The sequence below is a fragment of the Phoenix dactylifera genome, chromosome 8 (genome assembly GCF_009389715.1).
Source record: "Phoenix dactylifera cultivar Barhee BC4 chromosome 8, palm_55x_up_171113_PBpolish2nd_filt_p, whole genome shotgun sequence".
Lineage (NCBI taxonomy): Eukaryota > Viridiplantae > Streptophyta > Magnoliopsida > Arecales > Arecaceae > Phoenix > Phoenix dactylifera.
In genome coordinates, this window is record NC_052399.1 from 22,924,703 (window position 1) to 22,945,779 (window position 21,077).

Consider the following 21,077-nt stretch of genomic DNA (forward strand, 5'->3'; position numbering starts at 1 on the left):
CATCTTGTTATTGGTCATAACACCGCAAAATGGATTGAAGTCTAAGTCAAACCAAGGCTGCTAGTTTACCTAATATCATATTATAATAAAGCATTATAACACCTATGCAGCATAGATGCTAGATTTTGCTCAAAATTTTGAGGCGGCATTTGGTGGCCTACCTAGTATCATTAAGATGATCTTAGATCATTGATGATTTTTATTCTAAATAAAATAAATTGAAGATCACTGTTTTTGAATATATTATATTTCAGTGATTAAATTTTCTTCATTGGGAATTCAATATCAGTGACCATATAATACCAAAACTACTTTCGATATATTCCATATATATATATATATATATTAATCATATATAATATATCTATAATAAAATATTAATATATTTCATAAAAATATATTTATTATTATTATAGAATTAATATTTTTATTTATACTTATAACACATTATTTCTTTAATACTAATATTTATTTTATAGGGAAAAAAAGTAAATAGAAGCAATATATTAAACAATTTCATCATATAAATATAAAGTATAATAATATATTTTTGTTATAATTTATATATATTAAAATATAATATTATGTATATTATTGATGTGATTTATTAATGGTATATTGATATATCTTTTTTTTTTTGTTAAACTGAAGGTTATTTTTATCCACAAAGTTCAACTCTACATCACTGCTTCAGGATGATCTTGAATTCCTGACCTCAGGAATGAGTATTCCATCGCCGGGCTGAATAGTGATTTGAAAAATGAAGGTAATTTAGGATCCTACGAAGGATCATTGTAGTACAACCAAATACAGTAATCTGATGACATATGCCTATATCATCCTTGATTTTGGGATGCACATCCCATACCAAAAGCCCTCCTAATTATATGGGCGATTATATCATCGTATTACAGCAGCAATGAGCTTAATCCTATGGTGATGTAAGGGAACATCTCATCCATGCGTGACCAACTGAGCCTAACTTATTTTAGTGCGTTGAATGGTAGCTTTCTTTCCTCGCTAAGGGTGGCATGTCAGCAAATATGTCACCCAGCTCATTACACCGGAGCAGCTACACTCGAATCACCAGAATACCCTCAAGACATCAACAAAATTACACTTTGGCTCCGAGCGCCTTCTCTGGTCAAAATGACGATTATACCCCGAAAATAAAAGTTTGTACCATACCGTGGATCGCCGGTGAGTCACCAGCCCAAGCCGCGTGCGTTCAACGGCGGACCGGGAGTCAACGGTCAACATATTGCCGTTACTGCGGGGTTTTGACTTGTTGCGCAGTTTAGACGGGAAAGCTCATCCCGTGTACTGCCAGGATCAAACGGCATTGGCTGCTTCGCAAATCTTTACTGTAATTGTTTTTCTCTAAATACCAAAATCTTAGATCTCTTTACTCAGCACGCAAAAAGAACTTCGCAGATCATATTTTCTAGTAATCCATTTTATTCACATTAAATTTTCTATCATCATGTGGTGTAAGGTGATAGAAATTTGAGAGAATTGGTGCAGATTTGCACCGTTGATGGTTGGTTAATTGGTAAGTTATTAAAGAATTATAATGAGAGCCAAGGAAATTTTTGCATGGATTCCAGTGGATTACTAAAATCATTTTCTCACATCCTATAGTAGTCAAAATTGGTGCGATATATATATATATATATATATATATATATATATATATATATATATATATATATATATATATATATATATATATATATATATATATATATATATATATATATATATATATATATATATATATATATAACAGAGTTGAAAGCGCATTTAATCCTTGTCAATGGGATCGGATCATGTTTTTGAATTATTTGTGATGAGATTTGGTCAGCAAGGGAATGTAGTTTTGAAATATGACAAAAATTACAGTCAAAATAATTTATGATGGTCAATATAGAAGAATTTGCTGCTTCCTCGCATTTTAATGCAACAAACATCAAAGTTTCAGATTTTTTACCAACAGAGAAGGTTATAGGATGCAGTTTATGGCCGTCATTAATGGACTAAGAAAAATAAAATAATAATCTATACTTTAATGACTGTATCAGGATTTTAATAAAAAATGCCATGTTATTTATTATTTTTTTTGAACTGAGAAAATGGTTGAATAACTATTGTGATATTATTATCATTTCCTCTCATCACAATGCTTGACACCAGCCAGAAAGCTGGATAAGCGGATAAGGATCACTATATTACATTATAATTGTTGATTATAGTATCCTCCGATGGCTGTTTAATACTATAACTGATTAAAGGGCATTATAATTAGAACCTTCCCTGAAAGCAAAATATAGTAGATGAAACTCCCAGGCTTCAGCCCCGGGGTAACCTACATGGCATCAATGGCTCTCTACGTCTCTTCCTCTCTAAGGCTGGTTTTAATAAGATTTATGGCGATGACCTGCTCGACTTGGCAGGATGTCAAGCTCAAGGGCTTATCCGTTTGAGAAACGAACATGGATTAAGACTTGTTGTTTGGATGGATCGAACGAGATTGTTTGCCGGACGTCCTGTCGGAAAATGGCAGGGCATGATTAACATGAACGTGTGTCGATGGTTCCTAGATTTTATTGGTAGCGATCTTTGGCTGGTGCCCAATAGTTTTGCTACTTGTGCTGTAGGAAAATATTCCGACAGGGGAACTGAGCTAACTTTGAAAGCATTTTGTTTGTTATATGGCTCATTTTATACGTTTTCCATAGATGTTGTTCTTTCCATAACCTTTTCACAGCATCTCTTTTATCCATGTCTTAACCATTCATCTCATGGGGCAGTTAATATGGATTTTGTTTTATACCAATAAGTTTGAACAAATAAAAACTCAGTGTCTGCTTGCTTCTATGGATTTGTTTTTATCTTTTATAACTAAAATTAAAGGATACAAAAAAATTAAAGTTGATATTTTAATCTTTAACAAATATATAATAATCATACTGTTAAAGTACGACTTGTATAGCTCTACTAGTACTTTTTTCTGATATTAGAAAAACCCCGATATACTTGGTGAGTATAGTCTCACTTCGCTCTGATTAATAGATAGGACCATATTGTAGTTGATTTTTTCAAATATATATTATATTGATTAAGAGGTATTAAACGAACCAAAAGTTGCATGGATTTGTTATTTTCATTTCTCCTCCATTCTTTATTTTTTTATCCTTTTCTCTCTTAAATACTTTCGAAAATATGAGAATGCAACTTTATACTTTCAAACTCGAATCATGCCTTATATCTTGAAGCTGAAAGTCTAATGGAGTTTTGCACGGTAGTAGTAAAGCAAAGCCGAATGTATGTTCCAACCAATATTATTTAGGAGGGTTATCAGAAAATAAAAAAATAATCAAGTGTGACACAAAATGTTGGCATATCTAATTATCCTTACCACTTATTTTTATGTTTCAAAGAAAAAAATTAATAGCTCTTGTGATAATTATGGACAAAGAGAGGAGGAAAATCTGACTTATAATAATTTAATTTGATGGGCGATTGACCTTCTCTAAAAGGGCACCCCAGGGCACTCCCTCGGCGGCACGCCCAAGGGCAAATTTGTAACTCTGAATTTCTTGGGAAGGTGGGAACCTGAAAAACGGCGAGAAATCCAGCACCGTCTCTGAGTGGAAAGCCCCTGCGCACTCCAAGCTCTTTATTTTGACCATTGCCTCCCTCCCTCTGTCTCTCTCTGATCGAAATGTTGAATCCTTCAGTGATTCAAAGACTCGCGTGGATTTGTTCTCTGTTCTTCCCACCAAGAAAATTACCTCCTTGACAACCACCTCATTCTTTTATTCTGACCTGAGGAACTCGAACCATTAGATTTGTAGGAAATTCTTTTGACGCTTACCAAATTTACCGCCTGTTTCCTTGAAGTTGAAGGGCCCAAAAGACTTGCTTCCTCTTGGCCCCCCCTCGGATTTGGGCGTATATATAGGAAGGGTCTGCCGCCTGGCGGAGCATCCTGTTTCCTTCATCTTTGGTGCGCTTCTTTGATAACGCTCTCTCTTCCTCCCCGATTGCTAGGTTTCTCTTTTGGGAGTGCCAGGTACGAAGAAAGGAACTCTTTTTCCTCCAAAAGATCCGATTTTTGTCCCTTTTTCATCCAAAAGATTGGCTTTTTGTGGCTTTCTGTTTTGTTTCCTTGGGTTCTTTCGTTGATATCACTCGTTCTGGAGTTCTTGTTTCGGTTATGTTTGGTGGTTGCCTCTTCTCTTGCTGTTTGTAGGTTAATGATTTTGGTTGTGGATGTTAGATATGTTCCCATTTTTGTTTTCCTCTGTGGTGTTTGGTTTTGAAACGATTATATCTGGCACCATTGATCTCCGAGTCCTTGATATGGAAAATTCAAACTTACGATCTTTGAAAATGTCCATAGTTTGGGTAAAAATTTGGTTATCTCGATTGCTTTAGAATGGATTGCGGTGAAAAGATTCATGATTTTATGGGTTGGATGAGAAGTGGTCTTTGTTTTAGAATTAATCATAGATTCCATCAAACCAAATCCATATCTGCTTATGAACTAAATGTTTCAGATGTTCTAATTACTCTTCGAGAAAGAAATGCTGTATGTGTTTATCAATGCCTATTACGACCGTTATCTGCCACCTAATGTCTTCTATAGAAAAAGGTTGAGATCAGTATTGTTTGAGATGTAAAAAATACCGATGCTGATTAGGTTCAATTCCATGCTGTATGTCCATGAATGCCTTATAAAAACAGCAATCCAGCCATAACATAGGATCACCATCTCGGTGGTTGATGCCAGGTTTATAGAGCTGTGTCTCTAATAGGTACTATCGTCAGCTAATATGGAATGCTTCTCGATGATGTTTAATTGTTGCTGAACTTGCATGATATGAATTGGGAGTTTATAAATTAATGGGGATTACTGTCATGATAATCATCTACTTAATTCTGCTTGACTGTTTCTTATCTTATTTTTTGGTCTGTTGCCTGAAAACTTCAAACTTCTTTACAGAATTTTGTTACTCTCTGGGGAGAGGATTAAGCTGTTCTTTTGAAAACTCATATACACTCGAGGCATTAATTTAAATTTATGTTGGAGTTATTAAAACTTGGTGATTTGACATGATGGCTATATTTGGCAGGATATATCTTTTGATTTCAATTCAAGAATCTAAGAGCAGGGGTCACTTCTATTGGTATATCTCTCTCGTTGCTTTCTTGGGCATGAGTTGAGGTCGTGAGGAGCAAGTTTGTGGGTTTGACAAGAGAATCAGAAGATATTTTGGTGAGATCTTTTATCATTGTTGAGAAGGATATCAAGATGACTTTGAGATCAGTCGGTTTCAAGAGAAGTTATTCAGGAACCAAGACGACCTGTAATGGTTCCAGTAAACCAGTCTTAAAAGGGTCGTTAAGCTTTAAAAATTGGGAATATAAGAAAATTAAGCTGGAAATCACTGCTACTTCCGAGGTTCAGGGCTCTGAAAATTGTAAGATGGAACCTAGTTCTATGAAGAGCACAGGGGTTGGTAAAGTTGCTGGACTGAACCCACCCATGTCCTCGCCGAGGCCTAAGTGTGAGCTTGATGCCGCAGCTGTTAAGCTTCAAAAAGTGTATAAGAGTTACCGAACTCGAAGAAATCTGGCAGATTGTGCGGTTGTTGTTGAGGAATTATGGTTAGTCTCTGGATTTCTGTTTCCTGATTACAAGTATGATACAGATTTATCATCAAATACCAAATTATCAACAATTCTTTGGTCTTATTTCAACTGCAGGTGGAAGGCATTGGATTTTGCATCCCTCAAGCACAGCTCAATTTCTTTTTTCAATGTAGAAAAACCGGAGACAGCTGTTTCACGCTGGGCAAGGGCACGAACAAGAGCAGCCAAGGTAATATTAACAGGTTAAAATTTTGATAACTCTGAATGAGTTACAATGAGCTTGACAGATGTTTAAAGTTTGTAGTTTCGTAATTGCTCAACTGTTGATTTTCTTCTTTTGTGCAGGTTGGCAAGGGTTTGTCCAAAAACAGTAAGGCTCGGAAGCTGGCATTGCAACACTGGCTTGAAGCAGTATGTCATCTTCTCTATTGTAATGAATTTGCATGTTATTTCTGTCAAAATATCAAGTCCCCAACCACCATCATAGCATGCAGAACCTCCCAACTATTACTTCTATGTATGCATAGGATAGAGGATTTATCTTTATAGATGCATTAAGACATAAACCAAATGCGAGAAAAGGAAAATAGTGGAACATGGAGGATCTTCTCTCACTAGATCAAATAGATAGTATAGATAAGATGCTGTAAATTGTAGGACTACATTGTGAGATATACCTGATGGTTAATCATCTGTCCTCATTATTTTTTCTCTATCATGGTGTACAGATTGATCCACGCCATAGATATGGGCATAATCTACATTTCTACTATGTTGTCTGGTTTAAGAGTGAGAGTACACAGCCATTCTTCTACTGGTAAGTGTATCTCATTTGCACCTGCTTTCTCTTGTTGTTATTGTTGTAGTTGTAGTAGTAGTAGTTGTTTCGAAATCAGGGAATCTTACATATGCAACAATGTTCTTTGTGGGTGAAAATGAAGGTTGGATGTTGGTGAAGGCAAGGAAGTGAATCTTGAGAAGTGCCCAAGAAATAAACTTCAACAGCAATGCATCAAATACCTTGGACCGGTATAATCCTTAATTCTTAACCAGTTGAAAATTTAAATTAGGACCTCAACTATTCAGAAATTAAGCTCTGTGCATTTTAGTTCAATATATTATATGCTATCGAAATGTTGACTCATTCATATCTTCTTATTTCTCTTGCAGAAGGAGAGGGAGGCGTATGAAACCATTGTCGAGGACGGCAAGTTCGTCTATAAGCAAAGCGGAGTGCTTGTGAACACTGTTGGAGGTTCTAAGTGGATATTTGTTCTCAGCACGTCAAGGGCCTTATATGTGGGACAGGTGAATATCCTAACCCAAGTTCTAAAGTTCTATCTTATAAAGCAACCATGCTTCATGCTGATTGTATGCAAGTTGCACGTATGTGCGTGCTTGCATGTCTGGCTTGGACAAGTGCCTCATTTCTTGTATCCTGTTAATTATGTATTTGATCATAACAGGAGCGCAGGTTAAAAGCCTTTTGTTATATTGCATCATGTTTCAATTTATCACATCTCTTATTTTTTGTTTTTTCTCATGAGCAGAAGAAGAAAGGCTCATTTCAACACTCAAGTTTTCTGGCTGGAGGAGCTACAACAGCTGCTGGGAGATTGGTTGTGACAGAGGGGATCTTGAAGGTACAATATATCTAATATTCTCTAAGACGAAACTATTGCTAATTCAACAAAATGTTTTACTTTCCTTGATAAGTACGATGCCATTACAAATATTTAGCATACTTCTCATGGCGAAAGACGCTTTTGCCTCTTTTTTTCTTTCTGTTTTTAACGAATTACATGTATATTTTTCAGGCTATATGGCCATACAGTGGTCATTACCTCCCAACTGAAGAGAACTTTAAGGAGTTCATCAACTTTCTTCAAGAAAACAATGTAGACCTCACTGATGTCAAGGTATAATTGTCAGTCTTCTTCTACTGCTGACTCATATACGATACTAGAATCTGGCAGCAGCATGCATTAGTCTAACCACAAAAATAGCTGGTAGGACTCACCAATAAGCATAAAAGAACTTCTCTAGATGTACAGATGTCATAACTAATAGAGGGCAATTTCCTCTTCCTCGCTGAGATACAAAGTGTACTGATGTACATTTAATGTTCTTCAGAGATACTCAATTGATGAAGATGATGGATATCTGTCATCCGAGAAGCCCAACGATGTGCCATCAACGGAGGTGGCAAAGATGCCCGAGGTGGCGGAGCTTCCTACGACATCTGAGGAAGGAGACTTGAGCGACGCTGAGGAGGAAGAGCCTCCTACTGAGCCTCCAAAGGCAGAGTTCAAGGGCAACAGCCGGCAGAAACCAACGATGATTGAATTGAGCAAGAGCTTGTCATGCAAATGGACAACCGGCGCCGGGCCTCGCATTGGGTGTGTCCGAGAATACCCCTCAGATCTCCAGTTCAAGGCACTTGAGCAAGTTAATCTTTCGCCAAGGATCACCCCTTCGCCAGTGGGAAACAAGAGTCCCATCCCTTCTCCACGCCCCAGCCCCGGGATGAGGCTTTCCCCCAGGCTTGCAAACGTGGGCCTTTCTTCCCCCACCATCTCTCTTACTCTTCCTGAGTCCAGAAGGAGATGAAGGCATTCCTCATGCCAATCCACTGAGACATTGTAGCTGACAGAGCTTCTAACAGAACATCGGTGCGCATGACAAACCGGTGAGGAAAATAAGGAGCAAGTTTGCTGCATCCAGCCTGCCAATAGTCGCATTTTCACCAATTCTTTTTGACATTGTTTGTATATATTTTTATTTGATCTGATTCATGTTTCTTTTTTTCTTTTCTTTCTTGATCTGAAGCCTTCCATGAAATAATGTAACTTCTGTAAGTAGCTCATTCTTTTTTCTAGATGAGGACATACATGTAACACGGAGAAATTCTTTGGAGAGAAAATATAGTTCAGTCTTCTTATCTTCCAATTTTTGTTTTTCGTTTTTCTGCTAATATTGCACAGGAGGCAGTTTACTCATCCCTTTTTTTCCCCCAGAATTAAAATTCCTATTGCTTCCTTGTAAACTGAAAAAATTGAACCTAAACTTGAGAAGCATCCATAGAATATACTGGGGTGTGTTGAAACAAATAGTTTGGAACAGAAAGTTAAAGTGGTATAAATAATTCATTATTTTGGAGGTTCTATACAACATTACTGTTTCCATCTCCCTGTTTATAGGAATATACGAATTGTTTAAGCTTACTCTAACACCTAATTTGATAAATCACATACGTATGCTTTCAAAAGCATCTACGTGCCTTTGTTCTTATCTTTAATAAAATGGGTGGCCTAGCCTCCTTTTCCTGGGGAAAAAAAAACTGCAGACACTGAAGAAGGACCGCTGACAAAAAATGGCAGTTCATATCCAAAACGAGTCGCAAAGATAATCTTGTGCGAAAAAAATCAAATTAAAGTTTGTTGTACTAGTCAATATCGAGACGGCAAATTCTGCTTCTGACCTAATGATTCATCCATCCATCCAATGCCTATTCAAACAGGCTATTATTTGGATTTCATATTGTTTTGCTCCATGCTATTTGGAAAATGTAAGAGAAATATTCAAATGCTGCATCCAGCTGGTTGTTTGACCGGATGACCCTTCCTACTTGGAATTCAGTTCAGCTGCTCAAGTCTTCGTTTGATTCCGAGATCAAGATAACAGAAACCTCGATCATTCCTACCTTTGGAAAAACCAAAAAAGTGCCCAGAAACCTTGATCATTCCTACCCTTGGAAAGCAAAAAAGTCTCTACCAAAAGAAAAAGTCAAAAATACCACCTAGTGGTAAGGAAGCTTGGACTCTATCCGAATTGTCCGAGTTCGAAATATACGGACGTTGATTAAATCAGGAGACCGCATGCCTCACACTCGGATGGCTCTGTGTGGATATGCTTTCCTTCCATCAGTATTGAGGTGGCGCTGGGTGACGTACTCACACGTGGATGGTCCAGTAAAATTTTTTACAGGTTGGAGAGGGCATGCGGAAACTTGCGACCCGTATCAAATATTTTCTGGTAGAAGGGAGGACCAGTGGGGACTGCTATACGGTAACGTGGGTGGGATTCTGCCCCTCCCCCTCCCCCTTCAATTTTTTTACCAAAAAAAAAAAGTCAAAAATTATGATGCGTCCACAAAACATTACACCATAACATGTTTATCATGCTAGAAGTATGTGGGTTAGGCATGGTCGCAGCCATCAACAGGGCCGTGATTGCACGATGATCGCTAGGCTGCCGCTCGTTACCCCTGACCTGTGGTTAATTAAAAAAAGCTAAAATCAAAGACTGCAGTCTTTTGACCCTTTTTACCATCTCTGACAGTGAAAGCCGTGCCAGGCACGGTAACAATTAAAACAGGCAGGTAGAAAACCGGAAACTGGGAATCAAACCGGGTTTTTGTGTGCCGGTTGTATACTTGTATGTTTGGCGCGAAAGAATGATTTATCTCTTTCGCCACGCGAACCGTTGGATCATGTTCCGCACAGATTTTCAAACACTATAAATGATTTCCTTCATCATCTGCGCAGATCTCGATGTGATTATTGTACGACCAACGGTTGATTCGGGCGAAGAAAGGTGAATGCTTCTTTCGCGCTTGCACTTGCGGATTTCTTGTCGCGTTGCCATCCCGACCAAAAATTATGAAATGGACAAGGTCCAGTGGACCAGACCAATAATGACTCGCCACGTTAGCAGTCTTGTGTTTAAACTAGAGATGACAATTCATCCCGTTATCCACCGTATATATACCTCGGGATTTGGACTGGGCTACTGAATCTGGTCCATGTCATAATTTCCGTCCTCTCCTCCCCCCTCTCGGGCTCAAATTTCAAATTCCAAACGGCTACAAACTCCGAGGCCAGACCTTGGCTTACTCTCTCTCTGCTGCTAGTAGGCATTCCGAAGGCTACAAGCCAAGATTTTTCTACGGAAGGAGAAGGATCCAAGAGATGGGCGGCTCAGGGAAGTGGGTTAAATTATTGATAGGACTCAAGAACAGAGAGGACGAAGGCCATGTAATCATCTTAACACCGTATCTTTCCTTCATTTTTTTTCTGTTTTTCTTTCATGATTTATTTACCGGACAATCTCTGAAGGGGGTTTTGTTTCCCTTCCAGGAGAAGAGTGGCGGCGGCGGCGGTAAGAAGAAGAAGTGGAAGAAGCTGTGGAGGAGTTCCTCGGGAGACCATTTATCACTGTGGAGGGGATCGAGGGGCAGCAGCCACAGGTCGGCAACGTCGGAGGCGTCCGATGTCTCGTCGGTGACCGATGCTTTCAGCGCCGCCGTGGCCGCGGTGGTCCGGGCTCCTCCGAAGGATTTCGTGCTAGTGAGGAAGAAGTGGGCCGCCATTCGGATACAGACCGCCTTCCGGGGCTTCCTGGTAACCAAAAAACAAAGGCCTTTTTTTTTTTGCTGTTGGTGTTGGTGTCATTCTAGCCTTCGGTGTTCTTTCTTCCAGTATGTGTACCTGGGTACATACTAAATGCGATGATATGAAGATTCTCTGTTCTCCTTGCTCTGTTCTTGGTTCTGGGGCTGGGTTTTTCCGTTATAAGTGTAGATGACCTCTTTCCAGTGGTCTGTGAGATGAGCTCCTTTTCGTTGATTATAACTGTAGGCCAGGAGAGCACTGAGGGCTTTGAAAGGATTGGTGAGGCTTCAGGCGATAGTCCGTGGCCGCCAGGTGAGGAAGCAGGCTGCGGTGACGCTACGGTGCATGCAAGCCCTTGTTCGAGTCCAGGCGCGTGTCCGCGCACGGCGTGTTCGTATGTCCACTGAAGGACGAGCTGTGCAAAAGACGCTAGAATCCCATAGAAACAAAATGGATCCCTTAAAAGAAGCAGAGGTATCATTTAAACTTGATCACAGATTTTTCATAGTCTACCTGCAAGTCTAGTTCGCTTTCCTTCTTGTTCTTTTAGTGAAATTGCTTCCGGTGCTCAAAACTTTTCCATCTTTTTGCACTTAAACGTTGCTTCATCATCGCATTGTTTAGATTTCCTGTTAAATCGATGTGGGGGAGAGATGCAGCTGATACACTTTGGGTGTAATTTGGTGAGTGGTTGAAGGTAAAATTAAAAAAATTTGAATAATATAGATCTGGAATCAGAAACTCGCATATAAGAGTGGAGAATTTTACTATTTTTACGGAAAATTGAACTGACCTGCAAAGTGATGGTATATGTTGTACCAGCGATTGCGTCTGATTTCTAGTGATATAAGGAAAATAGCGAGTGGGTAAATACTAGACTGTATGTTTTTCTTTTTCAGTAAGCAGAGAAATTTTTGATCCCCGGTTGGATCGAATAGATTGTATTAGCATGTGTAGTACTTTTAAATGCTCTTGGCACACATGGACAAGCTAATGTATGCCATTCTCCTATCATCAACAGCATTCAAACCAATGTGATGTTTGGGCTTTGTAATGGTAATTGCATTGTTTGGACATTGAATTGAGGGACTCAAACAAGGATGTGGAATCACATCGCCGAACTCTTTTTATTTATTTATTTATTTATTTTATAACGAGGTGAATTACCTATTTAAAGTGATAAACCCTTTGGGTATTCTCATGTCTGAATTACCTATTATTGTTTTTGTTTCCTTAAAATTTGCCTTCAAGTTAGATTGCAAAACATGGTTGATGAATTTAGATGATGTTGGGCAACTGTTCTTGGGGAACCTTTGCTTTTTCAGGAAGGATGGTGTGACAGTCGGTGCACACTGGAAGAAGTAAGAGCAAAGTTACAGATGAGGCAGGAAGGAGCTATTAAGAGAGAGAGAGCCCTTTCTTATGCTCTTTCTCAACAGGTGCTTATAGCTGGCTAAAAGTTTAGCTCATAGTGCTTCAACATTAATTTCCCTCTTGTTGCTCTACTAATCACTAGCATTTGGTCTTTCATTGAGTGACTGAAATTCATCTTTTGTTCCCATTCAGCAAGCTAGACCAACATTGAATGGAGGGTCAACACAAACTGTGCTGAATCTTAAACATCATGATTCCGATAAGAAGAATGGAAGTTGGAGTTGGTTAGAAAGATGGATGGCTGCAAAACCTTGGGAAAGTAGATTAATGGAGCAACAAGCCCGGACCGACCATTCTGAGGTCCAGTCCTCTAAAACCTGTGAAGATCCTTATTGTACTGGTTCCAAGTATTCTGAACCTGGTTTGGTGCAAATTAAAAGGAACCATGTCACTACCCGGGTTTCAGCAAAACCTCCACCTGTGCTTTATGACCATCGCAGCAGGGCTCGTTCTACTTCATCTCCAAGTGCTGAATTACATTATGACGAGAGTTCTCCATCATCATCCTCTATCCGTGCATCGACGCCAATATCTGGCACGACCATCCTAACATCAGAAAGGACTGAGGATAGGAATAGAAGTAAGCCAAGTTACATGAACCTAACCGAATCTACAAAGGCAAAACAGAGAGCTTGCAACATTCATAGACCAACAACTCAGAGACTGTCATCAGGGGACGTTCCCTATCATAGTAGGAAGACTTTATCTAATATTGACTCAAAGAGCAGTATAGCTTCACATACTTCAGTTTTTTCCTCCAAATTGCTGAATGCGACGTCACAAGGGAATGAAAAGGCGATCAGATGCATGGAGGAGAACTACTGATTTGATGAGCAACCAGCTTGAGTTCTAGTGTGTACTATGGCATATTAACTTGTTCTAGTGTTCAGTGTGCATGAGTTCTTTGTATGTGCTTTTGTTATTCAACATCTTGTTGTCACGTGTGAGGAGGTGCATGTTCCTATTCAAGAGAACTGCATTGCTTTCCACTGATTCGTTCTTTCTAACATAGAAGTTTTTCAAATGGAAGAATCTGCTTGTCAAATGCCGAAGTTTTTTTTTTTCTTACTTTCCTCATTTCAAAAAAGCTTGTTGAATTGATATATGCAGTTTTACTATTTCTAATCTAGCAGTAGTAGAAATACAAGTCCACAGAAAGTATAGGAAGTTAAAAGAATTCAAATTGCTCTTTGGATGCTTTTATATTCCTAATCATTGTCTTTCCCTGCTGAGCTTTAGGATCCCAAATAACTCATATAGGAATAGTCCATGACATGGTTACATATGATAACAGTTGCAAAAATGTGAGTGTTTCACCTTGACTTGCATACAACTCCGACGTGGCGCAAATAAAGAGAAATACTGCTTTGTTGCTCATAGACCAATCAGTTCTTTCAATGCAAATTTGATGGAAGGGCTCACTCAACTTGTCTGGTTTGTCATTTTAAAAAGATTAGATTTATGTATGATAATTAAACGACACTGACATCAAAAAACTTAGAAAGATTAATTGTTTTTTTTTTTAATGTCTGAGTCATGTACATCACTTATAATTTTGATCAGTGTTGCATTTGATTCATTTTTGTGAGCAAAAAAAGAAAAATTTCTGTTACCATAGACATCCTCTGCTTGTTTGTTGTTAAGTACCTTGTTACTAATGTTCGATTCACTTATTCTTTATTTGTTTTACATGCTGAAGATTCTTTTCATGCAATGTTTGTAGAAAATTGAAGAATCTTGCATTATGATAGGCTTGCATGCTAGAAACATTGAGGCGAATGTCAGCCTTTTTACCTGAGAAATTCAGTTCCTTTCGTCGTCGATTTTCTTATTATTGTAGATGAATTGATCTTATCTAGCTTACAAGTATGTTGGTTCTTGCTACCTTCTGGATCCAGATTCCAATGAAAATGCCAACAAGCAACTAATTTTAATGTGCTCGATACTGTAGTCAGGTTTTCTTTCATGTAAAAGAGGTATACAAATTAAACGAAAGCCAGCTTTATTTGGCCATGGAAATGTACCCTGTTTTAAGAAGCGAGTTGATTTTTTTCAGAGTCTCCCCCTTTAATTAATAATGCAGATCCATAGTTCATTTCAAATCTTCTGATTGTAGTATTAGTGCAGCTGATTTTAAGTTCTTCAATAGCATAAGAAGTATATATAGGAATCATTTAGATCTCTTTATCTACTTTTTTTTTCAAGGAAGAAAGTATTGGCATCTCTCTGGCGCTTAATTTGACCAAAAAAGGAAAAAAAAACATGCTACCTTCAAGAAAAAGTGAATCATAGTCTCATTAAAATTATCAGTCTGAAAGAATACATGCGTTTCAGATGTGGGGTTATCTCCTTATGTACATCAGTACATGGGAGAGTGGAACCCTAGATTGAAAGGGTAGATGAATTTAGACCGGTAAATGATTTAACTGATAGAAGGATTGAAATAGATCAATAAGAAAACAATAAAAAAAAGGATATGATTTAATCAGATGACTGATCAACAATGTCATATTATCAGAACAACTTTGCTACTTGTTCAAATCCTCATAAGTCCATTGTATGTTTGATCAATGATCACATCTACTTGTAGAGGTTATCTAATCTATAAAAATCAATATAAATTGGGTGACTATGCCTCCGGCACAAAAAAAAAGGGGGACTTATTCCATGCATTGCACTCAACAGAAGAGATCTAATTCGCATTCAAACTTGATCACTTCAATACTTGGATAACATTAATTTCACCATACAATTGTTCTTTATAACACACTAAACAGTATGCTTATATTATCTACCAAAAACACAACATGCTTATATTACATCGATTTAGCGCTGTCTCTTAATTGCCCGTAGCTTAACTCCTCGTCTGAATCCAAGAACCAAGCCATACTCAAGCTCCAGAGGGAATTCCATCTTTGGAGAGTGCCTAAAAATATAACGTCGATAGATATGGATGAGAGCTAGCTTGATTTCTTGCATGGCGAATCTCTGCCCGATGCATGCGCGTGGGCCAATTCCAAATGGAATGTGTGCATATGGGTGCCTTCGTTTCTCTTCGTCGCAAGCTGGGTCGAACCTCTCCGGCCGGAACACGTCAGGCTCCGGGAACTGCTTGGGATCTTTGGCCAAAACCCCGAGTGCAAGCCAAACCCACGTACCCTGCATCAACAACTCAAAATTGTTGAACTCTTCTAGAGCTTGTAGAATGGCTCCAGCCTAGTTCACAAGAATAGTTTCTAATTGATGACAGTAGTGTGAGCATGGTCTGCGTACCTTGGGGAGGACATAGCCTCCAATTTCAACTTGCTGAGATGTTTCTCTTGCAACCAATGGGGAGACTGTATAGAATCTCATTGCCTCTTTCACTATCTGCATGAATAGATTCATTGTCGTTAAGCTGTGCAGTATTGGAAGAGTATTGAGCTTTATAACGTCATTTTTTTTCGGACTCAGCTATAGGAAGTTACTTCCCTGCTGGAATCCAACCACGATTACTTGTTTTGAAAGTAGTCGTGGATCATATTTCTTAGACAGCACTGAAATTATTCAAGGCTATATAAAGATGCACCTGCTAGCATCATTATCAAACATAAAATTATTAGCTTCCAGTGGACCCAAGCACCGTAAATTTCGTATTTGAGATGTACAAATCTAGCTGGTATCTGATACATGTTAATTAACTGTGATTCAGGGGAAAGTTCAGAGGGGGATTCTCGTGGATGGCCTACTTAGTTCTTTTACAATCACACACACACACACACACACACATTGAAGGTCCCCTCGAGAAAGCCTTATCCATATAACAATGATGTATTAGTACGTGCCGTGCAAGGATATATATGATGAACAAGTATGGCGACACACTTGTCATGAAGGTATAATCCGGTTGAGCTATGAACCTAAACTGCTCTGGCACGCAATTAATTTATAAGAGTTGCATTTACCTGATCAAGATAGGGGAACTTGTCTTGCAGGTCTTCGGCAGTCGGAATTACCTCATGAGGGCCAAAGCTATCGATCTCCTCGAGCAGCTTCTTCTCAACCTCAGGATGTTTGGAGACTAAATAAACGGTAGATGCCACCGTGAAAGCTGTGGTCTTGGTCCCGGCAAGAAGGTGCTCATACGTGAGCGCCCGGATATAGTTATGGCTGAAGAGCTTCTCGCCCACACCTGAGTCCCTGGCATTCAGTACTGCAGCTAGGAAATCCTTCGGATCATGTGTCCTTTCCTTCGATCTTTTTGCAATGATCGCATCGATTCTCTCGCATAGTTTCTGGTTATTGTGGTAAATCTTGTAGTCAGCAGTACCAGGGATCCGTTTGAGGAGTTCTCTGCATGGCTTTTGTAGGACCGGGGCTATCAAGCCCAAGCTCGTGGAGAGAGAGCTGGAGAGGTCCATCTTAAGGGATCCGATCGAGTACATGTGCTGCTTGAGGAAGCCAGAGACTTCGTCATCATCGTCATTATTACAGACATCGCTGTAGCGATTTTGGAGTGTCTTTTGGGAAGAGGCAGCGTGTTTGGAGAGGTCGAATTCCACACCGAAAGCTGTTTTTCCAATGACATCGATCGCCATTCTTAAGGCGAGCTCGGAGAAGTCAATATCTTCTTCTTCTTCTTGGACATTGGAGACGTTGAGAGAAAGGGAGACTGCGTAAGATTGCATGGTGGGAATGAGGCTTGCGAGGTGGGAGGGTTGGTAGAGGGAAATGATGGTGTTTCGCATGGCTGACCACCTTGCATCCCTGGAAATTGATGCATCACTTAATAAAACAGCAGTTGATGTATCACCTAATAAAACACATCGGCAGAAAAAATTCAATTCAATCTATACAAGGATTCAGAATTTTTTCTGTAAGAATCTGCTCATGTCGGTTATGTGCTGAAAAGATCTTGAGTAACCATACAAAACTAAAAAATTCAAAAAATATTATTTGATTAATATTTTTAGGTGATGGGGTTCTGGATTGTGGCACTTTTTGATCTAGGTATGATTTGGAGAAAACTAACTAGTCTTCTAATTACATGATTATCCATGTACTATATGGGTCTAATTCAACCATGATCATCATGCATGGCTTCAATCTTTAGTGATCTATGTGGCAATGAAGAACTGGTGTGGTCATGTGTCCCATGTAAGTTGAGCCAACTGTCGGGCACCATCTCAGGAGAGAAAAATGGGAAGGAGAATAGAGATGATGCTATTTTGGCCTTGGTGCGTTGTTATAGGCCGTCATTGTGATTTGACGTGCTACCATGTAGCAGCCCTTCATCGAATGTGCTTTGTCCTGTTTTGCATTAGATGTTTTTCTGGGTGCACTTTTAGCATCTCTTTTCTTTGAGTGCAAATGGAGGTTTTATGGCCAATTATATTTGTAAAATTTTGAAGACCATTAGATGCACGTAAAGATATGTACGTACCTCGTAAGAAAAAGACCTTCCTGGTGGAGAGGCGATCCAGAGGCGGGAGTAGGGCTGCTCCGGTTCTTTATATCTTTGAATTTCTTTAGTCCCACCTCCCTGCAGAGTTCTGGATCTGCTACTATTACGAGTGGTTGTCTCCCCAGGTGAAATCTGTGCATCAGAAACACCGTGATGAGTAGTTAAACATGGCGACTTCATATGCCAAGTTCCTGAAGAAACTATTCTATCTACCAACTCTTTTTATTATGTTAATGTTAACGACAGGTTGCAGCTTGCTAGCTCCTGATGAAGAGGGGTTCCAATGGCACCACGTTTATACCTGCGCTATATTTCATCGATTTCCTTTTCCTATGACCAGCTTTCAGTGCAGTCAAACTTTTATTAAAAAAAACTGGAGAAGAAAGTCATCTTTGAACGTTGGACTTGGCAGTTGGAAACAAATTGCTTATAGTTTTAGCTCATGGTGGAATCCCATGTTTGAGTCGTCGAGGAGACTCGGGAATGTTCCTCTCCTAGATATGCCCATGGATTGAGAAAAGCTTCCGATTCGAACATGAAAGGTGGCATTCCTACAATATTAATAGTTCTGGTATTGTGGCGCTGCACAAAACCGAAGCGTACTCTAGGCTCATTAGTTCTAGGGAAATATTTGAAGGCCTTTTTTTTTTTTTTTTTTTACATTAGCAGCTCACATCAATCTTGTATGGGCACTGTCATAAGAGTTTAGAGAAAGAATGCACCCTAGAGGTGCGGAAACAGATACATGGCGGTTTAGAGAATTTCAGCGGAGTAGGGAGCAGCAAAGGAGGCGACCACTTTCTGCTCATTTAATTTTATGCTGTTGCACTTTGTAATAAGAAATTGCAAGAAACTACGCAAATACATATGTTTTGGAGTAATCATATAACAAAGGATCGCATGCAGTGTTACCTGAAGACTGGTCCATAGTTCTTTGCGAAGACTCTCAGAACATCTGGCCCGTACTTGGCGAGAAAAGGAAGGTGGCCGACGAGGAATGTGGCCGGAGGCCCGGGCACCTTCCTCACCCTCCAATACGGTGCATAGAAGTAAACTAGGAACCCAATAAGCAAAGCAACTCCAGTATGGAGGCTAGGTGCACATACCCTGAAAAGAAAGCTTCCCACCTCCGCCAAGCCTTTGAAGTTGTCCCCCACAAAGTCCATCGAGCCCCCCCTCCCACACACACACACACACAGAGACAGAGAGAGAGAGAGAGAGGAGTGTATGGATTGCGTGACAATGTGAGAGTTGGATTTCACATATTTATAGGGTAGGAGGGCTTGGTTAGCTAGGGTGGCAAGGAGAAGTGGAATATTAATTTGGTTGTCTGTGGGCCAAGCATGAATGGATTCTACGACGCAAAACACTAATTCAAATCCCTTTGTGGCCTGGACATAAGATTCTTGTGTGTTTTTTTGCCGCTTCACATATATACACATAAATATATAAACTCGAATTTGCATATTTATCCCTGTCAAAATACTTTTTGCGAAATGAGCCGTTTGGCTACCAGAAGTTGGAAATATCCTTTTTACAGAAAAACTCTTGGATTTTTTCTCTTTTTTTTTTCAATCAAAAAACGCTTATCCCCCTCCTCGACATTGCTCACCACCTCTCCGCCCGCTTTGCCGGCATCGGCACCCTCGCCTGGGCTAACCTCTCCCTCCTTGACTTCGATCCTTTCCACCGTCCCCTCCACCTCCCTTGTCTACTCTTGCGATCATCGGCTCTAATAAGATGGGCGGAGCCACGCATGGATCAGGGGATCGAGCACACCAGGAGGTGGCTCGGCGGTAGAACGATGTCGGCTAGGGCGTGGACAATCTTGGGGGATGGGCGGCTGGGGAAGGTACTCAAATTAGAGCTATATAAATTGCCGCATTTACCCAAAAAAAAAAAAAAAAAGGTACGTTGCACCCCTCTCGGCCGCCGATGGGGCCGGCGGATGAGGAGGAGGCGGGCGGCGATAGCGAGGTTGGATTGAAGGAGAGCGTGCGGCAAGGAGCAGGTAGGATCGGGGAGTAAAGAGGAAGCCGCAGCGGGCCCTGGCGGCGGCGTGATGCGGTTCGCCTGGGGCACCAGTGGGGCGTGCCGGAGGGATTCGAGGGGTGGCGGCGGGGGACCGAAGGACAGGTCACTGGATTGGAGTTTACGTGGTGGTGAGGGTACTAGTGCCCAATTGCACCACCTTCATCATTTTAGATAAAATATTATTTAAATCACCTTTTTAATATCGATGTACCATGGTAGGGTTATGGTCGCGTGATGGATCGTAACAGATAGGGTGTCTCTGCAAAAGTAAAACTTGTTAGGGATATATATGCAAATTACGTTTGACAGGGACAAATATGCAAAATTGAGTTTTTATAAGGACATATATATTTTTTTAAAAAAAAGGAGTCTAGCATTGAAATTTGGACATCAATGAGTGGAATCTTGACAAATTATTTAGTATTCTCCCACCATGATGCTGTCACAAAACCGACAATGGTGAAATGGGTTCATTGATTCAAAGGTAGCCTGAAGTCAGTGAGCTCATAGTGACATCTAATCTAGTAAAGCTGCAAGCGTAGGCCAAGTTAAAGTTGACACATTGTTCACCATCAATGGAATGGTTATGATAGCAGGATCCACTATCATGATCCATGGAATCTTGAATCTTCCTTACTCTCTTTACCGTACGTTCACAATCTAAGGCAACCAAGTTGCAGTTGACATATTGCTCACCATCAATGGAATGGTTATGATAGCAGCATCTGCTATCATGATTCATGGAATCTTGAATCTTCCTACTCTATGGTAAACCATGTTCTCATCATAATGTACAGAGAAAGAGCCTTGTATCAGAATCAACACCTCTTCTTCATGTACAGTACTTCTAACTATGTACACAAGACAACCAAAGAGAAACGCATCGACTGAAATGATATGCTTGTTATTTTAACTTATTATATTCATATTGGTTTTCTTGGGCAAATAGTTAGAATCCTACATGGAGGAGAGGTTTTTCTATAACAATCTAGGACCTCATCCAAAATGGCTAGCCGGAAGGTATTATTTGGATTCCTTGATTCTGTATAAATACCTAAGATCTGCCCAGTGAATAACAAATATAGGAATAAACGTACGCTCATATGCATTCTCAC

The 21,077-nt window shown here is 39.7% G+C and overlaps 3 protein-coding genes across 4 annotated transcripts; 2 read left to right on the forward strand and 1 right to left on the reverse strand.

Annotated features, from left to right (window-relative positions):
• The first annotated feature begins 3,625 nt into the window (after positions 1-3,625).
• Positions 3,626-8,599, forward strand: LOC103702019 (IQ domain-containing protein IQM1-like). Of its 2 annotated transcripts, XM_039129284.1 has the most exons (10): positions 3,626-4,075; positions 5,139-5,673; positions 5,773-5,887; positions 6,004-6,069; positions 6,387-6,475; positions 6,600-6,687; positions 6,829-6,966; positions 7,209-7,301; positions 7,476-7,577; positions 7,792-8,599. In XM_039129284.1, the coding sequence occupies exons 2-10, from the start codon at positions 5,318-5,320 to the stop codon at positions 8,266-8,268; spliced, it is 1,524 nt and encodes a 507-aa protein (XP_038985212.1). In that variant the 5' UTR covers positions 3,626-4,075; positions 5,139-5,317; the 3' UTR covers positions 8,269-8,599. The 2 variants fall into 2 exon arrangements, with proteins under 2 accessions (XP_038985212.1, XP_017697031.1); XM_017841542.3 differs by having other exon boundaries at positions 3,626-5,673.
• Positions 8,600-10,463: 1,864 nt separating this feature from the next.
• Positions 10,464-13,526, forward strand: LOC103702018 (protein IQ-DOMAIN 1-like). Its single transcript, XM_026802561.2, has 5 exons — positions 10,464-10,694; positions 10,797-11,060; positions 11,298-11,525; positions 12,377-12,490; positions 12,618-13,526. Exons 1-5 carry the CDS (start codon positions 10,629-10,631, stop codon positions 13,308-13,310), a joined length of 1,365 nt encoding a protein of 454 aa, XP_026658362.2. The 5' UTR covers positions 10,464-10,628; the 3' UTR covers positions 13,311-13,526.
• A 1,647-nt stretch (positions 13,527-15,173) lies between these two features.
• Positions 15,174-19,177, reverse strand: LOC103702017 (cytochrome P450 711A1-like). The gene is made up of 5 exons (XM_008784286.3): positions 18,841-19,177; positions 17,908-18,060; positions 16,430-17,231; positions 15,759-15,854; positions 15,174-15,644 (listed from the first exon to the last, which is right to left on the reverse strand). The coding sequence occupies exons 1-5, from the start codon at positions 19,092-19,094 to the stop codon at positions 15,312-15,314; spliced, it is 1,638 nt and encodes a 545-aa protein (XP_008782508.2). The 5' UTR covers positions 19,095-19,177; the 3' UTR covers positions 15,174-15,311.
• Between the last annotated feature and the right edge of the window lie 1,900 nt (positions 19,178-21,077).

Bases quoted from the DNA above. Each gene is read 5' to 3' on its own strand.
- LOC103702018 (XM_026802561.2), top strand. From the start codon at position 10,629: ATGGGCGGCTCAGGGAAGTGGGTTAAATTATTGATAGGACTCAAGAAC. The intron at 10,695-10,796 runs GTAATCATCTTA...TTTCCCTTCCAG, and splicing joins ACAGAGAGGACGAAGGCCAT to GAGAAGAGTGGCGGCGGCGG. The intron at 12,491-12,617 runs GTGCTTATAGCT...GTTCCCATTCAG, and splicing joins CTTATGCTCTTTCTCAACAG to CAAGCTAGACCAACATTGAA.
- LOC103702019 (XM_017841542.3), top strand. From the start codon at position 5,318: ATGACTTTGAGATCAGTCGGTTTCAAGAGAAGTTATTCAGGAACCAAG. The intron at 5,674-5,772 runs GTTAGTCTCTGG...TTTCAACTGCAG, and splicing joins GTTGTTGTTGAGGAATTATG to GTGGAAGGCATTGGATTTTG. The intron at 6,070-6,386 runs GTATGTCATCTT...CATGGTGTACAG, and splicing joins TGCAACACTGGCTTGAAGCA to ATTGATCCACGCCATAGATA.
- LOC103702017 (XM_008784286.3), bottom strand. From the start codon at position 19,094: ATGGACTTTGTGGGGGACAACTTCAAAGGCTTGGCGGAGGTGGGAAGC. The intron at 18,061-18,840 runs GTAACACTGCAT...TCTGATGCACAG, and splicing joins AACTATGGACCAGTCTTCAG to ATTTCACCTGGGGAGACAAC. The intron at 17,232-17,907 runs GTACGTACATAT...ATCAATTTCCAG, and splicing joins GAAGGTCTTTTTCTTACGAG to GGATGCAAGGTGGTCAGCCA.